Raw genomic sequence first — 18128 nt, 5'->3', positions numbered from 1 at the left:
AGAGTGTGTTCATGACATTCGGCCTCTGCAATGCTGCACAAACGTGGCAGCAATTTTCGGAGAACATCCTTGGAGGTGCACCAGGGTGTTTCGCCTACCCAGATGATATACTCATCTTCTCCAGAGATGCTACTGAGTATCGCCACCACCACCACCACCACCACCACCACCACCACTACCACATATGCAAAAAATTTTCCCACCTATGGAAAGCTGGCGTGATCCTCAATGTGGCAAAATGCATTTTTAGAGTGAGCAAGGTCGAATTCCTGGGATACTTAATCTCTTCCACCAGCTCCTGCTCCCTCCTCAAAGCAGTACAGACAGTAGCAGACTTTCCACACTCTACCACCTTCAAAGGCCTACAGGGTTTCATTGGCATTGCCATCTTAAGGACGCTGCTACCACCCAAGAGTTCCTTACTACAGCACTCCATGGTGATAAAAACAAAAGCAACAAGCTGGTCCCTTGGACCCAAGCCATGATTAACAGCTCTGAAAAAACAAAATGGACCTCACCAATGGGGCCCTTTTGGCTCACCCCCAAACTAATGCCCCTTTTGCAGTAGTGACAGACCTGAGTCAGATTGGGGACATCCTACCGCAATACATGGACAAAGTCTGGTAACGGCTCACCTTCTTTTTGTCCAAGCTCTCTGATGCAGAATGCCTCTGTGACACATATGAATGCAAGCTGCTTGCCATCCTCTATTTCTGACCTTCAGTCAAGGGACGCATCTTTACAATCTTCAAAGACCACTGCCCTCTCACCTCTGGTTTTTGCAGGAAAGACATAGACCAGATCTCATCTTGACATTTTAGGCTACAGGAGTATATCACATAATTCACGATTGATGTTCGTCATGTTGCCAGCATCAACAACATTGTGCCAGATTGCCTTGGCCACCCCTGCACCATCACCCAACCCTTTGACTACAATAGACTGGCCGCTGGTCAAGAGGGGGACCTGGACATAGCCTACACTCTTCGGAAGGTGGACTCTGCCCTTAGCCTCCAGCTAAGATCCATACCTGGCACCGACCGTAATACCTGGTGTAATGCCCGTGTGAATCCTTCACAACCTGGCAATTCCAAAGATCGCCCCCATCCCTTCCTCCCTGCTGCCTTCTGAAAACCAACATTTGGTCTTGCACATCCAGGCGTCCATGCTACCACCGCCCTCATGAAAGAATGCTTTGTCTGGCCGAGCATCCAGTGTCACTGCAGCAACTGGGCTTAGTCCCGTGTTCCATGCAAGTGCACCAGGATTGGACAGCCCTGTGGCCACCATTCCTCCTACATGACACCAATTCATGCATGTTCACCCAACATTGTTGGTCCACTACCCTGCTGCAATGGATATTGATATCTGTTGACAGTTATTGACAGATTTACTTGCTGGCTAGAGTCCACCCCGATCCCCAACAATTCATTTGAAACTGTGGCTGCAGCCTTTGTTCAGACCTAGGTGTCCTGCTTCGGTTGCCCATGCAATATCACTATAAGTCGCAGGTGCCATTTCATCTCGGCCCTCTTCCAATTTCTGTCACCTGCGGCTTCAATTTCCACCACACCACCCTGCAGCTAACGGCATGGTGGGCAGTTCCACCAGACACTTAAAGTCACCATCACATGTTAATCTTCTGAATAGTCCCCTCCCTTCCCCTGGTACTTTAAGGCCTGAGGATTGCACAAAAAATTGACCTGGGAACCTCTCCTGCTGAGTTGGTATGTGGGCAGCCACTCGCCATTCCTTGCATTTTCTTGGAAGCAGCCCTGCGCCTCCCTGACAGCACCACCCCAGGTTTTGTGCAGCAGCTCCAGGGCTTCATGGCCCAGCTGTGGCCAACACCTTCGCAACGTCATGGTGAGCACAGTACCTTCCTTCACTGTCAGCTCATAGCACACACACGTCATGCTTTGGGTGGATATACACCAACCGCCACTCCACCCTCAGTATTTGGGTCCACACTTGGTGTTGTGGTACGCGGACAAGACGTTCTCCATAGACAGGCTCAATCCAGCTTACATCCTAGAATCCCCTCCAGCCAACGAGCACAGCACCATCGAGATAGAGTGGCCCCTGCCTACCACTGGATCCAGCTGCAACACCATCAACACCTTGCCCAATAAAATGCAGGCCAACAGCGTCCATGTGCTGTCCCTAACATGCCACCAGCCGACGCCACCCCCAGCACCATGTCCAACACACCACCAGCCAGGGCATCTGGTATAGTACCAACTGACTATATGAGTGACTCAACCCCCATTGCCTGGGACATTAATGACACACTGCACTACCCTTCTCACAGCCTGCAGTCAATGCAGACAGCGACCCAACCCTGCAGGCATCCACCACTCCCAACAGGGTGTTGTCAATACCACTGCTGCTAGCACATGCACCATTGGAGCAGCAATGTTCCTTCACATGCTCTAATTGGAAACCACAATGTGAACATGAGCACAGCAATCTCAACCCGTGCGTGCCCCCCATCAAGCATCCTTGGTCAACTTCAAATACCCGTCTGTGTGGGTGTCACAGATGTTTTCCTTTCAAAAAGGAGGAACTGTGTGGTGACTTCTTCCATCACCTCCATGTGTAGCAGCAGACAATAGGCTGCCCAGACTGGAAACCAGCCCACCAACATTCTTGCTGGTCAATTGCGCAGGAGAGAGAACTTAGATGGCCACGCTTCCCTACATTACTTATGTCAAACCATTGCTTGAGCAGCCTCTGGCCCCACTCCGATGAGGCAATACCTCCATCCATGCTCTTGTCAGCTCGCCTGTGCAACACGACTTAGCTTGCATCATCATCTGCTGCATTTTGCCAGGGTATGCGCAAGCTGCTAAACTCTTATTCTGCGTTCAGTGTTGGTGTTTTGTTGCAATTCATTTTACAGGAGGAGTGCTACCGCATTTCTCTGTGCCATCTTCCTGAGCTGCATTTCCTCAAGTTACTTTTATTGACTGTGGGTGTGCAAAGTCCGATGCTAGATGCCTGGCTAGGCAATTAGAATACTGCTTGCATGGTAGTGCAAATAGTGCAGTGAAGTGCAGTGAAGTGCAGTGCACACCATGAATACCAGGTAGGTTTTTTACTATTCTACCCCCCCAGGTGTTTTGACACCCCGTTTGCCACCAAGCACACCATTGAAGCGGGTTTTCCCACGCCACCAGATGATGCTGAACAAAGGCTGTAAGTCGATTGTGGTGTGCCCTGTCAGGAGTCTCCACCCTGATTGAGGGCTCTCCTTGATTGAGTGGTATTACCTCATTGAATTTTACAGTAGTCATTAGCTTTTAGGTATAACATGTTAAAACCAGCATGGCCTATCATTTGTTGTCATCTTCCTTAACTAGCACACTGCTGAGGCATGTTTGCCCTTTAGGAGTATAGAAGGGAACATAAATTGTCCCTTCAGGTAAGCCACTCATACAGTTATAGTTGGTGGTTAAATCAGTTTACCCTCGATACCTAAGTGAAAATATATGTTCAAAGGCAGTGGCAGATATTAAACGTCATCCAGAATTGTACTAACAGTGCTTTTGAGCAATTAGTTCAGAAGGCAACTGAAAATGTAAGTGTCTGCAAAGCATACTCGACCTCTTGGTAACAACTTATGCCAAGCAAGTAGGGAGCATTACAACAAATACAGGTATTAATTACCACTAGGTCATGGTAGTGAGACTGAACAGCATAACACGCAAACTCACCAAATATAAATACAAAATATATCTGTTGAAAAAAGCAGATAAAAATTTGTTTGACGCATTTCTAAGAGAGAGTCTCCATTTGCAGGCCGGTGTGGCCAAGCGGTTCTAGGCGCTTCAGTCTGGAACCCCGCAACTGCTACGGTCGCAGGTTCGAATCCTGCCTTGGGCGTGGATGTGTGTGATGTCCTTAGGTTAGTTAGGTTTAAGTAGTTCTAAGTTCTGGGGAACTGGTGACCTCAGATGTCCCATAGCGCTCAGAGCCATTTGAACCAAGTCTCCATTCCTTCTGAACTAATTATGTATGTGTAGACAAGATGTGGCTTGAATTCAAGGAAATAGTATCAACAGCAATTGAGAGATCTGTACCAAATAAATTAATAAGGCATAGAACTGATCCCTAATGGTACACAAAACAAGCCAGAACACTGTTACAGAAGCCACGAAAAACAGCAGTCCGAATTGAAAAAAATAAATAAATTAATTAATTAATTTAAAAAATCATAGTTCCAAAGACTGGTGAAGTTCTACATAAGCTCAAAATTTGGTGCATATTTCAATGTGTGATGCCTTTAATAGTTTTCACTATGAAACTCAGTCTCGCAATCTGGCAGAAAATGCAAAGAGAGTCCGATGGTACATCTGCGGCAGGACACAATAATATCTTCAATGTCTGATGTTACCAGTGGGAGTGCCTATAAAGTGCAGTTACTAAATATGGTTTTCTGACATTCCTTCATCAAAGCAGATGAAGTAAATATTCTGGAATTCGAATCAAGAGCAGCTGCCAACATGAGTAACTTAGAAGCAACTGAAATCACTTAAGAAAGACAAGTTTTCCAATCCATATTGTATACCAATTAGATTCCTTTCAAATTATGCTGATATAATAGCTCCTTACTAAATCATCATGTACAACTGACAGCTCGATGAAAGATGTATTGAAAAATTGAACAGGTCACACCAATGGAAGTAATTTGCTGAGTTACTGACCCATATCACTGGTGTAGATTCCCAGTAGAATTTTGGAACAATACTGTGTCTGAGTATTATGAATTACCTTGAAAAATCCATCTATTGATTAATAGCATGGATTCAGAAAATACTGTTACTGTGCAACTCTTAATTCTCATAAAGTAATGAATGCTATCAACAGAAGTCTCAGTTGGTTTCATATTTCTAGCTCTCCAGAAGGCCCTTTGGTACAAGTTCTCACAAGTGGTGTCTAACCAAACTCCATACCTATGGACTGTCATCTCAAGCATGCAACTGGAATTGACGTATTGTGTCAGAACCATGACAGTTCATAGTAACTGACGGAAGGTTACCAAGTAAAACTGAAGTGACAACTGGCATAAGGAAGTATCACAAGCCCCCTGATACTCTTAAGCTATATAAATGATGATATTGTCATTTACTGTTAAGTAAAGTTATCGGAAGATGAAAACGAACTGCAAAATGATTTAGACAGGATATCTGTATGATATGAAAAGTGTCTATTGATCCTAACTAATGGAAAATGTACGGTCATCCACTTGGTTCCTAAATTTCAGTTAGACAATAAATCACACAGATTGAAAGGCTACCAGTTCAGCTAATTACCCATGGATAAAAATTATGAATGACTTAAATAAGAATGATCAGTAGATAATGTTTATTTGCAGAACATTTACATGGTGCAACAAATTCACAAAAGAGATTGCCAGCACTACACTTGTTCAACATCTGCTAGAGTATTGCTGTGCAGTATGGGATTCTTACTAGATAGGATAGACAGAGGACACTGAAAGAGTTCAAAGAAGGGCAGCTCATTTTGTAAGTTCCTTTTTTTCCATACTTGTGGCACATTGTGTGCCAATATGAGCACATGTTGGGTGCATGGCAAATGAAACAATGATTACTGACAGGTAACAGCTCTGCTGCTGCTGACTTGATCTGTCACAGCTGGCATAGTTTTTTACAAGGTAGTTAAGGCCGTGGAGTGGATGGGATACCTGCTGAAGGTGGCATGATGCCCCATGTGACTGGTGCGATCAATGTTGGGAAACTGGACATTGCAACATCTTTTACCTCCATAAACAAACACTGGGCTGTGTGGACAGTTTCATGGGCTTGGGTTGCTTCACATAACTTCCATCAGAGATGAATCTGATTTCCTCAGTTCCTCACTTCTATGTCAGGGGTAAGAGACACTGTAACGTCCCTGATCAGAGAGATCACATAATTGTGCCCACACAAACATTTAAAATTGCAATCCCTGTAGGTTGGCAGCCCAGTCTGCATTTAGTTAATTGTAACTTTTGTAAAATAATATGTTTCTTTGTTGAAAAATGTTCTTGCAATAAAGAAAACTGTAAGCAACTCGTATTCCACAAAATTTGTTGATGTCTCTAGGTTTTGTTGCAGATGATATAGTTTGGGATTTCATTAAAAAAAAGCCTTTTGTCTTTCTTTACTGGATATTTCATGAGGCAAAAAATGTACTCGTAAGAGTTGTCTTCGGTGGAAGATGTCCTACTCCTCATGGTGTTCATCAAATGGTGGAAAACCTGTAAAAGTCGTAATCTTGGGTGGCACAGGTGATGTTCCTGTGGTTGCCTCTGGTATTAGCACTGCCTGTAATACAGTGTATGTAGTTTTCGGTAGCTTCTGATAACCATTGGTGGTTTGTGTTAGCAGTTGTAGCCCTTCCGTGGTTGAAAAAACTGACTCTCTCGTGTAGAGTAACCCTTGGGCGACTGGTGTGCAAGGTTGTGATAGATATGCATACACTGTATTAATAATTGTTTGTTTATTCACCAAGAACTAACTCAGTATATCTTACAAGGATGAAGTTTAACACAGGAGTACAACTGAAATGTCCTTTTGCAACTGCACTCCAGAAAGAAAGGATATTTCTGGCAATAGGATAGTTCTGCAAGGATCGCAGGAGAGCTTCTGTAAAGTCTGGAATGTGGGAGATGAGGTACTGGCAGAAGTAAAACTGTGAGGACTGGGTGTGAGTCGTGTTTGGGTAGCTCAGATGGTAGAGCACTTGACCACAAAAGGCAAAGGTCCCGAGTTTGAGTCTCAGCCCAGCTCACAGTTTAAATCTGCCAGGAAGTTTCATATCAGCACACACTCCGCTCCACAGTGAAAATCTCATTCGTGCTTTAATTTTGTTTTGAAAATTTTGTTTGTCATTATCATTAATCAGTTTGTTAATCATTCAAATAACTTTATTTAGAAATTGCGGTATCCATCTTAAATAAGCATCAAAACCTGGTGATGTTGCTGTTTGATATTTGATACAGAAATCTTTTTTTCTTAAAGTACATCTTTATATCTAGAATAATTAACATACTCTTTGTTGTTGTTTTTGTTGTTTCAAGAGTGCTATCAAATAACAACAAAGATACTAACAAATACATTAAACTTTGCTTTGATGCTTCTGGTGATATAGAATTCCTCTCATGCTTACTTTGTCAGGAAGCACACAAAAGAATTTATTTGATTCACTGTAGCTGCTAACAGTGTCCGTTACAAGTTGTTTAAGAACTTCAGACAATTTTTTACTTGTAGATACATTATTTATGTAAAATTATTCTCAACATGTGTATTAAAACAGATCTTTTATTATATGTTTAAGATACATTTACAAATACTTCATCAATCATTGAGACCGATGTTATCAACAGTGCTGTGTCTGTTTTAAATTAGATGTTAAAATGAGATTCAGAAGATCAATTTCTCATTTTGATTCCTTCATCAAGCCCACATAAAATTTGCATAATAATTACATTCTTATATTTTTGTGATAAATTGTGAAGAAGAGTCCAAGATTTTTTAACAGGTCTTTTGTACCATATTTTGATGTTTTTTTTTCACAATTGTAGAAGGTCTGTTGTAATTAATGACACTAATGCTTACAACTGAAGGTACAAGCAGCAAAAAAGTCTCAGTAAACATTGGCTCTAAGGATGCATCTCTTTAGAATGATGAGGACTTCTTCATCTTCGATACTGTGAAACAAATCTCTTTTTCTGCAAGCTCTTTGTGTTCCATATTTTGAGAGGCACTAGTGTGGATTAAAATGAGAAAAGATGTTCAGTAAGCATGGGATCTAAAATATACGTGTTAAGAGCTATGAGCACATGTTCAGAGAAAGACCAATTTCACAGTAACAAAGCTGAAGTTGTGCTCATAGCTTTTAAAGAATGCACTTTAGAGTACATGTTTACTGGACTTTTTTGTGTTGGTCCATACTACCACTTCTCAAAATATGGAAAGCAGAGAGCTTGCAGTAGAAGAGTGTGTTTCATGGTATTAAAGATGAAAGATGTAGCACTCATAGCTCTTAAGGCATGTGTCTTATAGGCCGTGTTTAGTGAGACTTTTTTGCTTTGATTATTGTGAACTATCAGCTGTATTCCTTTACATGACTATGATACACCCTGTATTATAATTACATTTTCAGTTACTAATTCAACTCTTGATATGTCTAAAGCTCTTTCTTTTCATTTGTGTTCTATGAAGTGAGTAGATGATTTTAACTGTACTTCTGGATGAATGGACCCTAAAGCAAATTCTTGCACAGCACATATTCAGACTGCCTTAATATGCTGTGAGAAGAGGTTGATGTAAAATTGTTTTTATAAATAGATATTAATACAGAGTTTTAAAGTATCTTATGCCATTTCATTATAATATTTTCCAGCTTTGTATGGGGAACAGATGATTGTTCTTCAGTATCTTCCACATATGAGTGAGTTAATAGCACTTTGCAAAAGGAAACTTACTCCAAATTTAGAAGGTGGTGTAGTTGGGAGCCTGGCACTACTCAGACATATTGTTCCATTCCTGTCTGATGCTGTTTTAATGGACCAGCTACAGGTAAATGTTTTATATCATTTTTGGAAGAGTTTTACACATACAATTAAAATTTGTATATGACTGCGTGTATTTACAGATTCAGTCCCTCTTCATTAAGACATTCAGCTCACAGCTGTGGCCCTTCACTCCAGTAGATCTTTTGTTTCACTGGTTAGTTCAGTTGTGTATTTTGCTTCTTTCTGACATTTAGTTAAAGAATCATAAAATTCATAGTCTTGGTGATATTTTATTTTACTTCAATTGATAATCAGTTAAGACTTTACGACTGTCACTGTATGTGTAAGTGGAAAATACAAAGAAAAATGGCTATGAAGTTTTTGTATCAGAGTCTTGGATAAAGAGTTCTTTAACTTGCCATGTTAAATTTGGATGAAGTCCCAAGCTGTCGATGACTGCCTCCATCATAATTGTCAGGAGGCTATGTGTGACTGGCAATGATATGCTCATGGAATGTCATGCGATTGGCAGGATTGCATCATGATGACATCACAGAAGTGACATGTATGGAGGTGCCCTCTATGTCCATAGATTACATTTGCACCCTCCATCCAGCATTGCTTGCAGTGCCATCACTAGCATTGTATGTTAAACTATGTGAAGTCTTCCTCTGTGTTCTTTCTGTATCACATGTATTTTCCATTCACAGCAGGTGCCTTTATTGAAGTTTTTATCACATAGTTTGAGTTCAACTACTTCTCAAATCACAGATTCCCAATAATTCGAAGCTTGGGTCTGTATTGTCATATGTTCAAACATAACCTTATCTTCATTTAACAGGTGGTGCTCGGCCACAGCTGAGTTTTCAATCTTCCTTTGCTTCAGATGATGCTGATTTTCAACACTGTAATCAGAACAGTCTGTAAAGACTGCCCCATTTAATTGCTGCCACACTCACAAGGAATATTAGAAATTATGGCACTCTGCAGTAAAGGTTGTATTTAACAGGTCACAACATTTCCTTAATTTTCTTGAATGGGCCAAAACAAGTCTGATTTCCACCACAGATTGGAAGCCTTGCTGTGTGTTGGTTCTCCTGGATTTGTTGAATGGCACTGCATAATAGTTTTTTCAACAGCTTTGACCTAATATCAAAGACTAATACTGTCATTATATGACTCATTTTGGAGCCGAGATGTTCCTTGCCTGAAATAATCTTCGTGCTGTGTGTTCAGATGATGCTGTTCAGAGTGATTGTATAATCAGTCCATGATATTAGCTCAGTCTTACTGAGAAAACCAGTATGCGATGCCATTCTACAAAGCTGGAAGAACTAACACACAGTGCAGCTTTCATTTTGCAGTGCAATAGATAGATAGATAGATAGATAGATAGATAGATAGAGTACTAAACAGGCAAGGAATCAGACAGGTGTTAGCCCAAATTAAGGAAGTGTTGCTACCTCTTAAAAATAATCTTGGCCTGAGAGTGCCACGGATTTATAATAACCTGTGTGAATGTGGCAGCTGTTTTGTATAATTATACAGGCTGTTGCCACTCACTGTGAATGACATCATCATAACCTGAAGTACAGGATTTTTGAAAAATCAGTGGTGACTGAGCATAGCCTTCTAAATGAAGACAAGATTGTGCCTGAGTAATGAGAATTCTGACCCAAGTTTTTAACTATTCAGATACTGTGACAGAAGCAGTGAAATAAGGCTATTGTTGTTTTTGTTGTTGTTGTTGTTGTTGGTGGTGGTGGTGGTGGTGGTGGTGGTGGTGGTCTTCAGTTCAAAGACTGGTTTGATGCAGCTCTCCAGGCTACTCTATCCTGTGCAAGCCTCTTCACGTTGAATAACTATTGCAACCTACACCCTTCTCAATGTGCTTATGTTATTCATCTCTTGGTCTCCTTCTACAACTTCCCCCCCCCCCCCCCCCCCCCCCCCGCACTTCTGTCCAATACTAAATTGGTGAGCCCTTAATGTCTCAGAATGTGTCCTATCAACCGATCCCCTCTTTTGATCAAATTGTGCCATAAATTTCTTGTCTCCCCAATTGATTAAGGACCTCCTCATTAGCTACATGATCTGCCCATCTTATCTTCAAAAAACTTTCAGAAAAGACTTCCTAACACTTAAATCTATATTTGATTGTAAAAAATATTTCTTTTCATAAATGCTTTTCTTATCATTTTCCTTACTTTGGCAATCATCATTTATATTGCTGTCCAAATAGCAAAACTCATCTATTACTTTAAGTGTCTTATTTTCTAATACAATTCCCTTAGCATTGCCTGATTTAGTTTGGGTCATCTTATATCCTCCTTTCAAGACCCTGTCCATTCCATACAACTGCTCTTTCAAGTTCGTTGCTATCCCTGAGAATTACAATGTCATCGACAAACTTCAAAGTTTTTATTTATTTTCCTAGAACTTTAATTCCTACTCCAAATTTTTCTTTGGTTTCCTTTACTGCTTCCTTAATTTATGGAATGAATAACATTGGGGATTGGCTACAAATAAGGCTGTGTGATAAAAACTCCAATAAAGACGTCAATTGTGCCCTTAGCAATGCATGAAAGTGAGCACATGATAAAGAAAGAGTGCAGAGGAAGGCTACTTGCAGTTTATTTCCCGACGTGAGCGATGGCGCTGCAAGAAAGGCGGGACAGAGAGCAAACATAATCTACAGACATAGAGGGTGTCATCTCAGTATGTGCCATTTCCGTGATGTCATAATGATGCAATCCAGCCAGTCAGATGCTGTCCTTTGGGCATATCTCTGGTGGATCTATCCACACCACTGCTCACATTAAACCCACTAACCACCAACACTACCTGCATTTTAACAGCTGCCATCTCTTCCACACTGGGAAACACCTCCCACACAGCCAGGTCACCCATCAATAATGTATCTGCAGTGATGAGAAGTTCCTTGCGTAGTATTCTGAAGGTCTCTCAAATCTAGTCTGGAAACAGATTTCTCATATCCCACACCATCCCCAAGAAGCTGCTACAAAGGAGCACTCCCCTCAACACCCAGTATTGCCTTGCACTGGAATAGCTGAACTGTATCCTTTGTCAGGGCTTTGATTAGATCGCATCATGCTCAGAAATGAGGGACAACCTACCTAAGATTCTTCCCCGCCATCGTAAAGTGGTGTTCCGTCACCATCCCAACCTATACAACAACGTTGTCTATCTTTATGGCACTCCCACTCATAGTTCCTTGCAATAGGAATCTTATCCCTGTGCAAGGCCATGGTGCAAGACCTGCCCAATCCACCCACCCAGTGCTTCCTACTCTAATCCTGTCACAGGCTTATCCTACTCCATCAGAGACCTGCTCCACCTGCGAAAACAGAAATGCCATATACCAACTCTGCTGCAAACACTGCACAACTATTTATGTTGGTGTGATCCATCATGATACAAGGCCACTGCCAAACTGTTGCCATCAACAAAACTGATCACCCTTTGACACAACATGCAGCTGAGCATCAAATACTCAATTTCAATGGTTGCTTCACAAACTGGGTCATCTGCAACCTTCCCTCCACCACCAGTTTCTCTGAACACCCCTCCCAATTTGCATCCCCATGTGACTCACAGTGTGCACTGCTTCAACAAACATTTCCCATACGCTTAGCCTATGCACCTGACATTGCTCCCACTCACAGTCCTAGCGAGCAAATTAGCTGCCTACCTTCGAGACGTCAACCACTTACTGTCAAAGCTTTCCCTTACTCATGCCTCTCTCTCTTCCCACCCAACACAATCCCCCACCTCTCCTTAGTCCATCTGTCGAAATGCAGCACTGTCATTGTGCGTCCTACTGGCAGCATGTAGGGGCATAGACGAGTGTGTGTGTGTGTGTGTGGGGGGGGGGGGGGGGGGGCGGGCGTGCGTTGTTATATATCAACATCACAAGCATTACCCATTCACCACAGCAGACTTTCGTCAGCTAGCAATTTCCTTTCTCCACAGACTCTGTCATCCAGGAGTAAGGGCTACTGTATATGACCAATGAAAATTGCATTTTTCAAGGGGTTTGTCTGCCAGTGCAATATTTGTCAGCATTCCAAAGTTACTTGGCATGTTACAGGTCTGCAGGATACTTTCATTCCATCAAATCAACATATGCAGCTCAAAATCATTAGACCTTTACCAGCATCATAATGATACAAGTAATACAGTAATTGACCATGTCTCTAATTCGCCTGAAGCCTGTCCATTGAAAGATGGGACAGCAGCTATAACCTTCTTTGTGAATGGATTGCCCACTTCAGCATACCTCTACACATCACTACTGATAAGGGCAAACAGTTCAAACCCTGCCTCTTAAAGGCATTGCCAACATTACTTGGCATGAAACAGATTGAAGCCTGTGTCTCTCATCCCACTGCTACTGTTATCATGGAGTGGCTCCATCAACCATTTAATGACACACAGCATTAGACTGAAAAAAACTTTATTGTCTTACTAGGCCTTCAAAAAACTTTCAAAGAGGGTTTGAATATGACAACAGCTGAATGAATATCTGGACAAACATTGTGACCACATGTAGAATCATTCACTGATACATCGAACAGTGTAACTGAAGCATCAGACTTTGCACAACATCTATGCTCACAGATCCACAAGCATCACCCAGCCATTTTAAAAAAACATACCAAGCAGTGACCATTCATTTTCTACAACTTGCACTCCTTCAAACAGGCTTTAGCCAAACACGACACTATATAAAACCTCTCTAGCCACTGTACAATGCTTCATGCCCAATGCTGGTGTATTATAACACAGCATTCAATGTCAACATTAATAGTCCTTTTGCCATGATATCCATTCACAGATTTAAACCAATCTTTATTCTAGATGAGACTGATAATATTGCAGAGACTCCAGCTAACGACAAGACGCTTTCTTAGTGTCATTTCACTGGGACACTGATTTCATCCATTCTTCCCTCAACACAGTCTGTGCCTCCGAGTAGATGTCTAGTCACTGCTCATTCTGAGTGCCATGTATGCTTCAAACTTAAGAATACAGGGTACTTCTCCAGTTCAGTATTATGTAAAAATCAACACCTGTTTCTTTCAGACACTGTTTATAATGTATATGTTTTACAGATTTTTTCCTTGACGTCAGGTAATGCAGCACACTTTCTAAACAAATTAGAAGTATTTTGAATATTTTTGAACCTGCTTAGGGTTATTAAAAAAATTACAAAGAAATTGATGCAATTTTTTTTCTAAAATGCTTCCTCAAATTGAGGTACCATTTAATCCAATGTTTTACATGTGAAGGAGACTAAATTTTTACCAGATTTGCATAACATAATGGGTGAGGTACTAGACCTACTTAATTCCATCTATTATTTATAGTACAAGGATAAAAAAAATATTACATCTTAACATTTTAATTTTTACAATTTTTTTCCTAATAAAAATGTTATTTTTTCAATACTTTAGTTGATTCTGCAACAAAGCTTAGGTCTAATACATAAATATGGGCTATTGCAAGTCACAGAAAGAAATTAGAGCAATGCTTTATAAACTTTAGGAAATATATGTTCCTGAATTCTGAAAAATACAACTTGCGGGAAATTGCAAATTTAGATACGAGTCCAATTAAACTGCGCCTCAGAACATTCATGAAGCATAGTCTTCATCCTGCAGCATTTCTTCATCTTCAAGCTTCCTCTTGACATTCCTTTTAGCACTTCTTGCTTCTTGATAATTTGAAGAACGAATCTTTCAGCGTTATGCACCCGTTGTCTGTCACACACAAGCAATTGATCTTCCATATTAGAGCCACATTTTATTCCTAAATTTCTCAGGACTTCCAACCTTCCTGTCACTCCATCACTGAAACATATCAGTGCATCTAGTACACCAGTTTTTAATGTATTTAGTCATACAAAAATTTTCTTGGGTGATCTTTCCCATATGCAGTGGTTGAAACTTTCATTTGTATTCTGAGTGCCCCTATAAAGACATTTACTAAGCAAAACAGGGTCACTCAGGTTTCTAAAAATTGGTTTTATTTCATTCATAACAGTCTTAGGAAGAGAATGCTTATGATGGTATATTTGACTACTTTCTTTTTGCTTTTTGGTAACCACACCAAGAATCTGCTCCTCTAGGGCAAAGTCCGTGAACAGGCTGCTCATCTGTGGACAACATATGGATGTAGGTGGCCCATACAGCTTTTCTCATTGCTGTAACATCATTCAGAGGTGCAGTTCGTTTAATGGCCTGTCCATAATAACTCTGAAGAAGGTCTATTTCAGTTTCTGTCAATCTGCCTCAGCCAGACAGAGATTTTTCATCAGATAGCAACTTTCCTGTAATTTCTCTTAGTACCTTCCTCAATCTAGCAACCATCCTCTTGTTCACATGTCCACAACATTCCAGTTTTGTTACCAAGGAATCACCATTAAACATTGAACTCATTCATTTTATTGAAAGATGTAGTCCCCATCGCCTAGGTACTTCATTATCTAACATTGTAAATGGGCACTGACCTCTGAAATATTTTTAGAGCTCCATCACACTGCATACCTCCACTGTAACTATGATAATTCTTTGAACACTGATTTTCAATATGCCCTTCAGTGTTTCCATGTCAGGTGTAGCAGTACTTAGATAAGCACTCAACATCAACAACTTTTCCAGTCTCCAGAGAAGTAGCACTTACAGCTCCATTCAAGAAATGTTGTCCTTCATGTTGCCATGTCCCATCAAGTGCAACAGCAATGTCTCTGGTTCCACTAATATTTACAGTTTCTTCTACTCCATACTTCATAGGTGCTTTAGAGACAACCGTCAAGGCACCTAAAAGTATTTTTACATACTTGCTGAATTTGGAGGAGGAGGTGGAGGAAGGTCCATCAAACCACAAAACATTTGAGCAGCTTTTTTTCCTTTTCCTATTGCATGCATTGCATACACTAACTTCAAATTCACATCATATGAATTATACATAATGTTCGAAGTGATTTTTGAGGTAGATTTATTGCAGGATCTACACAGAACAACTAATTTTGATACTAAACACTTCCTGCTACTTTGTTCAGTTATTTCCAAACAGCCTACACCATCACATTGTTTACATTTCGCCACTTCTTTTATCAAAGAAGATAAGATGCCCACATCAACAACAACAAATCCGCTACAAACATCGTCAGTGTTAACACAAAAATTTGAATCACCAGGAAGCGTGCCTTGTGCGAGTTTCTTCCCTGAAGAACTGATACATAGGTTACTTTCAACAGTGTGGCTTGCTTTGGTTGTGAACTGGTTACCACAGAATTTCCTTTTACTGAATTCCTTGATGCGTGGCATAGTTTGTATGTATTGCACACTAAAGGATATGTACTTCCACAAATATATGTAGCACTTGGGCAACAAACATTCAGTAACACGTGAACAAACTGCTTCAGTGAAACAAAAGTAAACACTAGCAAAGATAATCATTTACAGACACTAGAAACCTGCAGTGTTACCAACATATACAATGTATCGTAAGTATAATTGCTGGAAACAGAAAGTTTACAGTTCTTTTTGAAATAATACTGATTTCTGTAACAAAAACATTGGTGGATTTTACACATTCACAGCTCTCATAAAGATAAGTGTTTAATTGCATAATAACAATTAATTAAGGTAATATTACATCATAAGTAAGTAAATTAATACCTATTTAAGCTATTAATTGAAGGATTCACATGTTTTTGCATATTTTCTGAAAAAAGAAAACATTTCACAGCCACGAGTTTTGGACTAGGATTTGTTTGTGATATTTCAATAAACTAAAGTTTGTGTTGTTAGTATATTCTTATACCCTATCCATTTGATTCTCTAGTAAGAAGTCAAAGTGAAAAGTACCAAAGTAAGTGGAAACTTTATATAGCGTATGCTTAGTTCTTTGTTTCATCACGTAAACAATACAGGTTATTTCATTTTCTTTTCTCCAGAAGTTTTGAATTAGTATCTGAACTATAGACCTAAACTTTCTAAGAAATTTAATATATTAATTGAATAGTCTATGGAGTTATTCTTGTTTTATTGCAGGCTAAAGCTAAAATTTGTTTGCCATGAGTGAGAAGTGCATGACTTACAGTAGAATTGTTAGTTCTGGGGTGCAGTGTGAGGGTTGTTGCAGTTTCTTTCATGTGCGTGACTGTAGTGGCGTCGGAATTGGGGAAATAAACAAGGCTCATTGGTTGTGTAGGATTTGCTGTAGAGATAAGAAGATAGTGGAACAGGAGGAGAAGATCAAGCGAAACAAGATCTGGAAAGGTTAAGGGGGGAGAAGGGAAAAGAGAGGTGGGAAGTGACAATAGGTTATAGAAGAAATAGGAATAGGATGTTCTCAGACAGTGTGATTGTGAATGTGGAAAACAGGTTTGATCTGTTGTCACAGTTGGAAACTGATGAGCCACAAATAGATGTAGGAGTAGACAGGACACAACTTTCAAAAAGTACTTGAAGAGTAAGAAGTCAGAAAAATCTGTGAAGAAGCAGAAAATTTTGTTGTTAGGTAGTTCACATGGTAGATGTGATGGCCAACTGTTGCAGGATGAACTAGGGTCAGGTTACCAGGTCACATCCTTTTTTAAACCTAGTGCAAATCGGGGTCAGGTGATAGAGGATGTAGGTTCATTTTGTAAAGACTTTACAAAGGAAGATACCATGGTAATAGTGGGTGGGGCAGGCAACAGCATAGATAGGAACCCTAATTATTCAATTGAGAGTGACCTGGTAAAGATAGCTTCAGCAACAAGACATACTGGTGTTGGGCTTGTGTCTGTTCTGAGGCGCCATGACCGTCCTGATTTAAACTCTTCTGTTAGGAGAATAAATTTAGAGATGGAACGGCTGCTTGGATCAGATATGAGGTCTCATATCAGTGTGGTTCCTGTTGACTCTATCAGCAGGTGGAACTATACTAGGCATGGCCTTCACCTCAACAGGAAAGGGAAGGGAAACTGACTGGGCTAATAGCAAATAACTTAAGGGGGGGCACTGTCACAAGTGGTAAAGTACCAGTGGTTACAAGTGACAGATCAGCAGTTTTTTAGTGTAGGGAGAGCAGAAACAAAAGTGTTCAGAGACAGGTTGAAAACGCCATTCACATTGATAAAACAGGCAACCGGAAAGCAAATTTTAATGTAAACAATTCACGCAGACAGCCTCCAATTGAAACTGAAGGTACTCAAAAATTGGCAGGAAAATTAGGTTCATCCAGTTGTAATTCAGCCAGTGCACAAATCAGCTATCACTACTGCATCAGAATATCTGAGGACTATGGGGTATGCTTAATGAGTTGCTTATTTGTGGTAAAGAATTAGAGTTGAGACAACCAGTTGATATAATTGGCCTCTCTGAACATCATGTGACCACTGGTATAGATATGCTAATTGTTACAGGATTCAAGTTAGCTTCTTATTTCTGTAGAGAAAATATAGTGAAAGGAGGAGTTGCCATATTTGTCAGAAACTGTTTTGATTTCAAGAATATTGATATGAATAAATTTTGCTCAGAGCAGCACTTAGAAGCTTGTGCAACAGAATTAGTATTTCATAATAAGTCCTTTA

General features: G+C 40.4%; 1 protein-coding gene across 1 annotated transcript in view; it reads left to right on the top strand.

Annotated features, from left to right (window-relative positions):
• Window positions 1–18128, top strand: part of LOC126281214 (WD repeat-containing protein 81) — a 253643-nt gene that overhangs the window by 140158 nt on the left and 95357 nt on the right. Inside the window, exon 18 of the mRNA XM_049979961.1 lies at window positions 8410–8585. Coding sequence (XP_049835918.1) covers window positions 8410–8585 — 176 coding nt within the window. The remainder of the gene's footprint in view (window positions 1–8409; window positions 8586–18128) is intronic.

This window comes from Schistocerca gregaria, chromosome 7 (assembly GCF_023897955.1).
Source record: "Schistocerca gregaria isolate iqSchGreg1 chromosome 7, iqSchGreg1.2, whole genome shotgun sequence".
NCBI lineage: Eukaryota > Metazoa > Arthropoda > Insecta > Orthoptera > Acrididae > Schistocerca > Schistocerca gregaria.
This window is presented reverse-complemented; position numbering and strand designations above follow the sequence as displayed.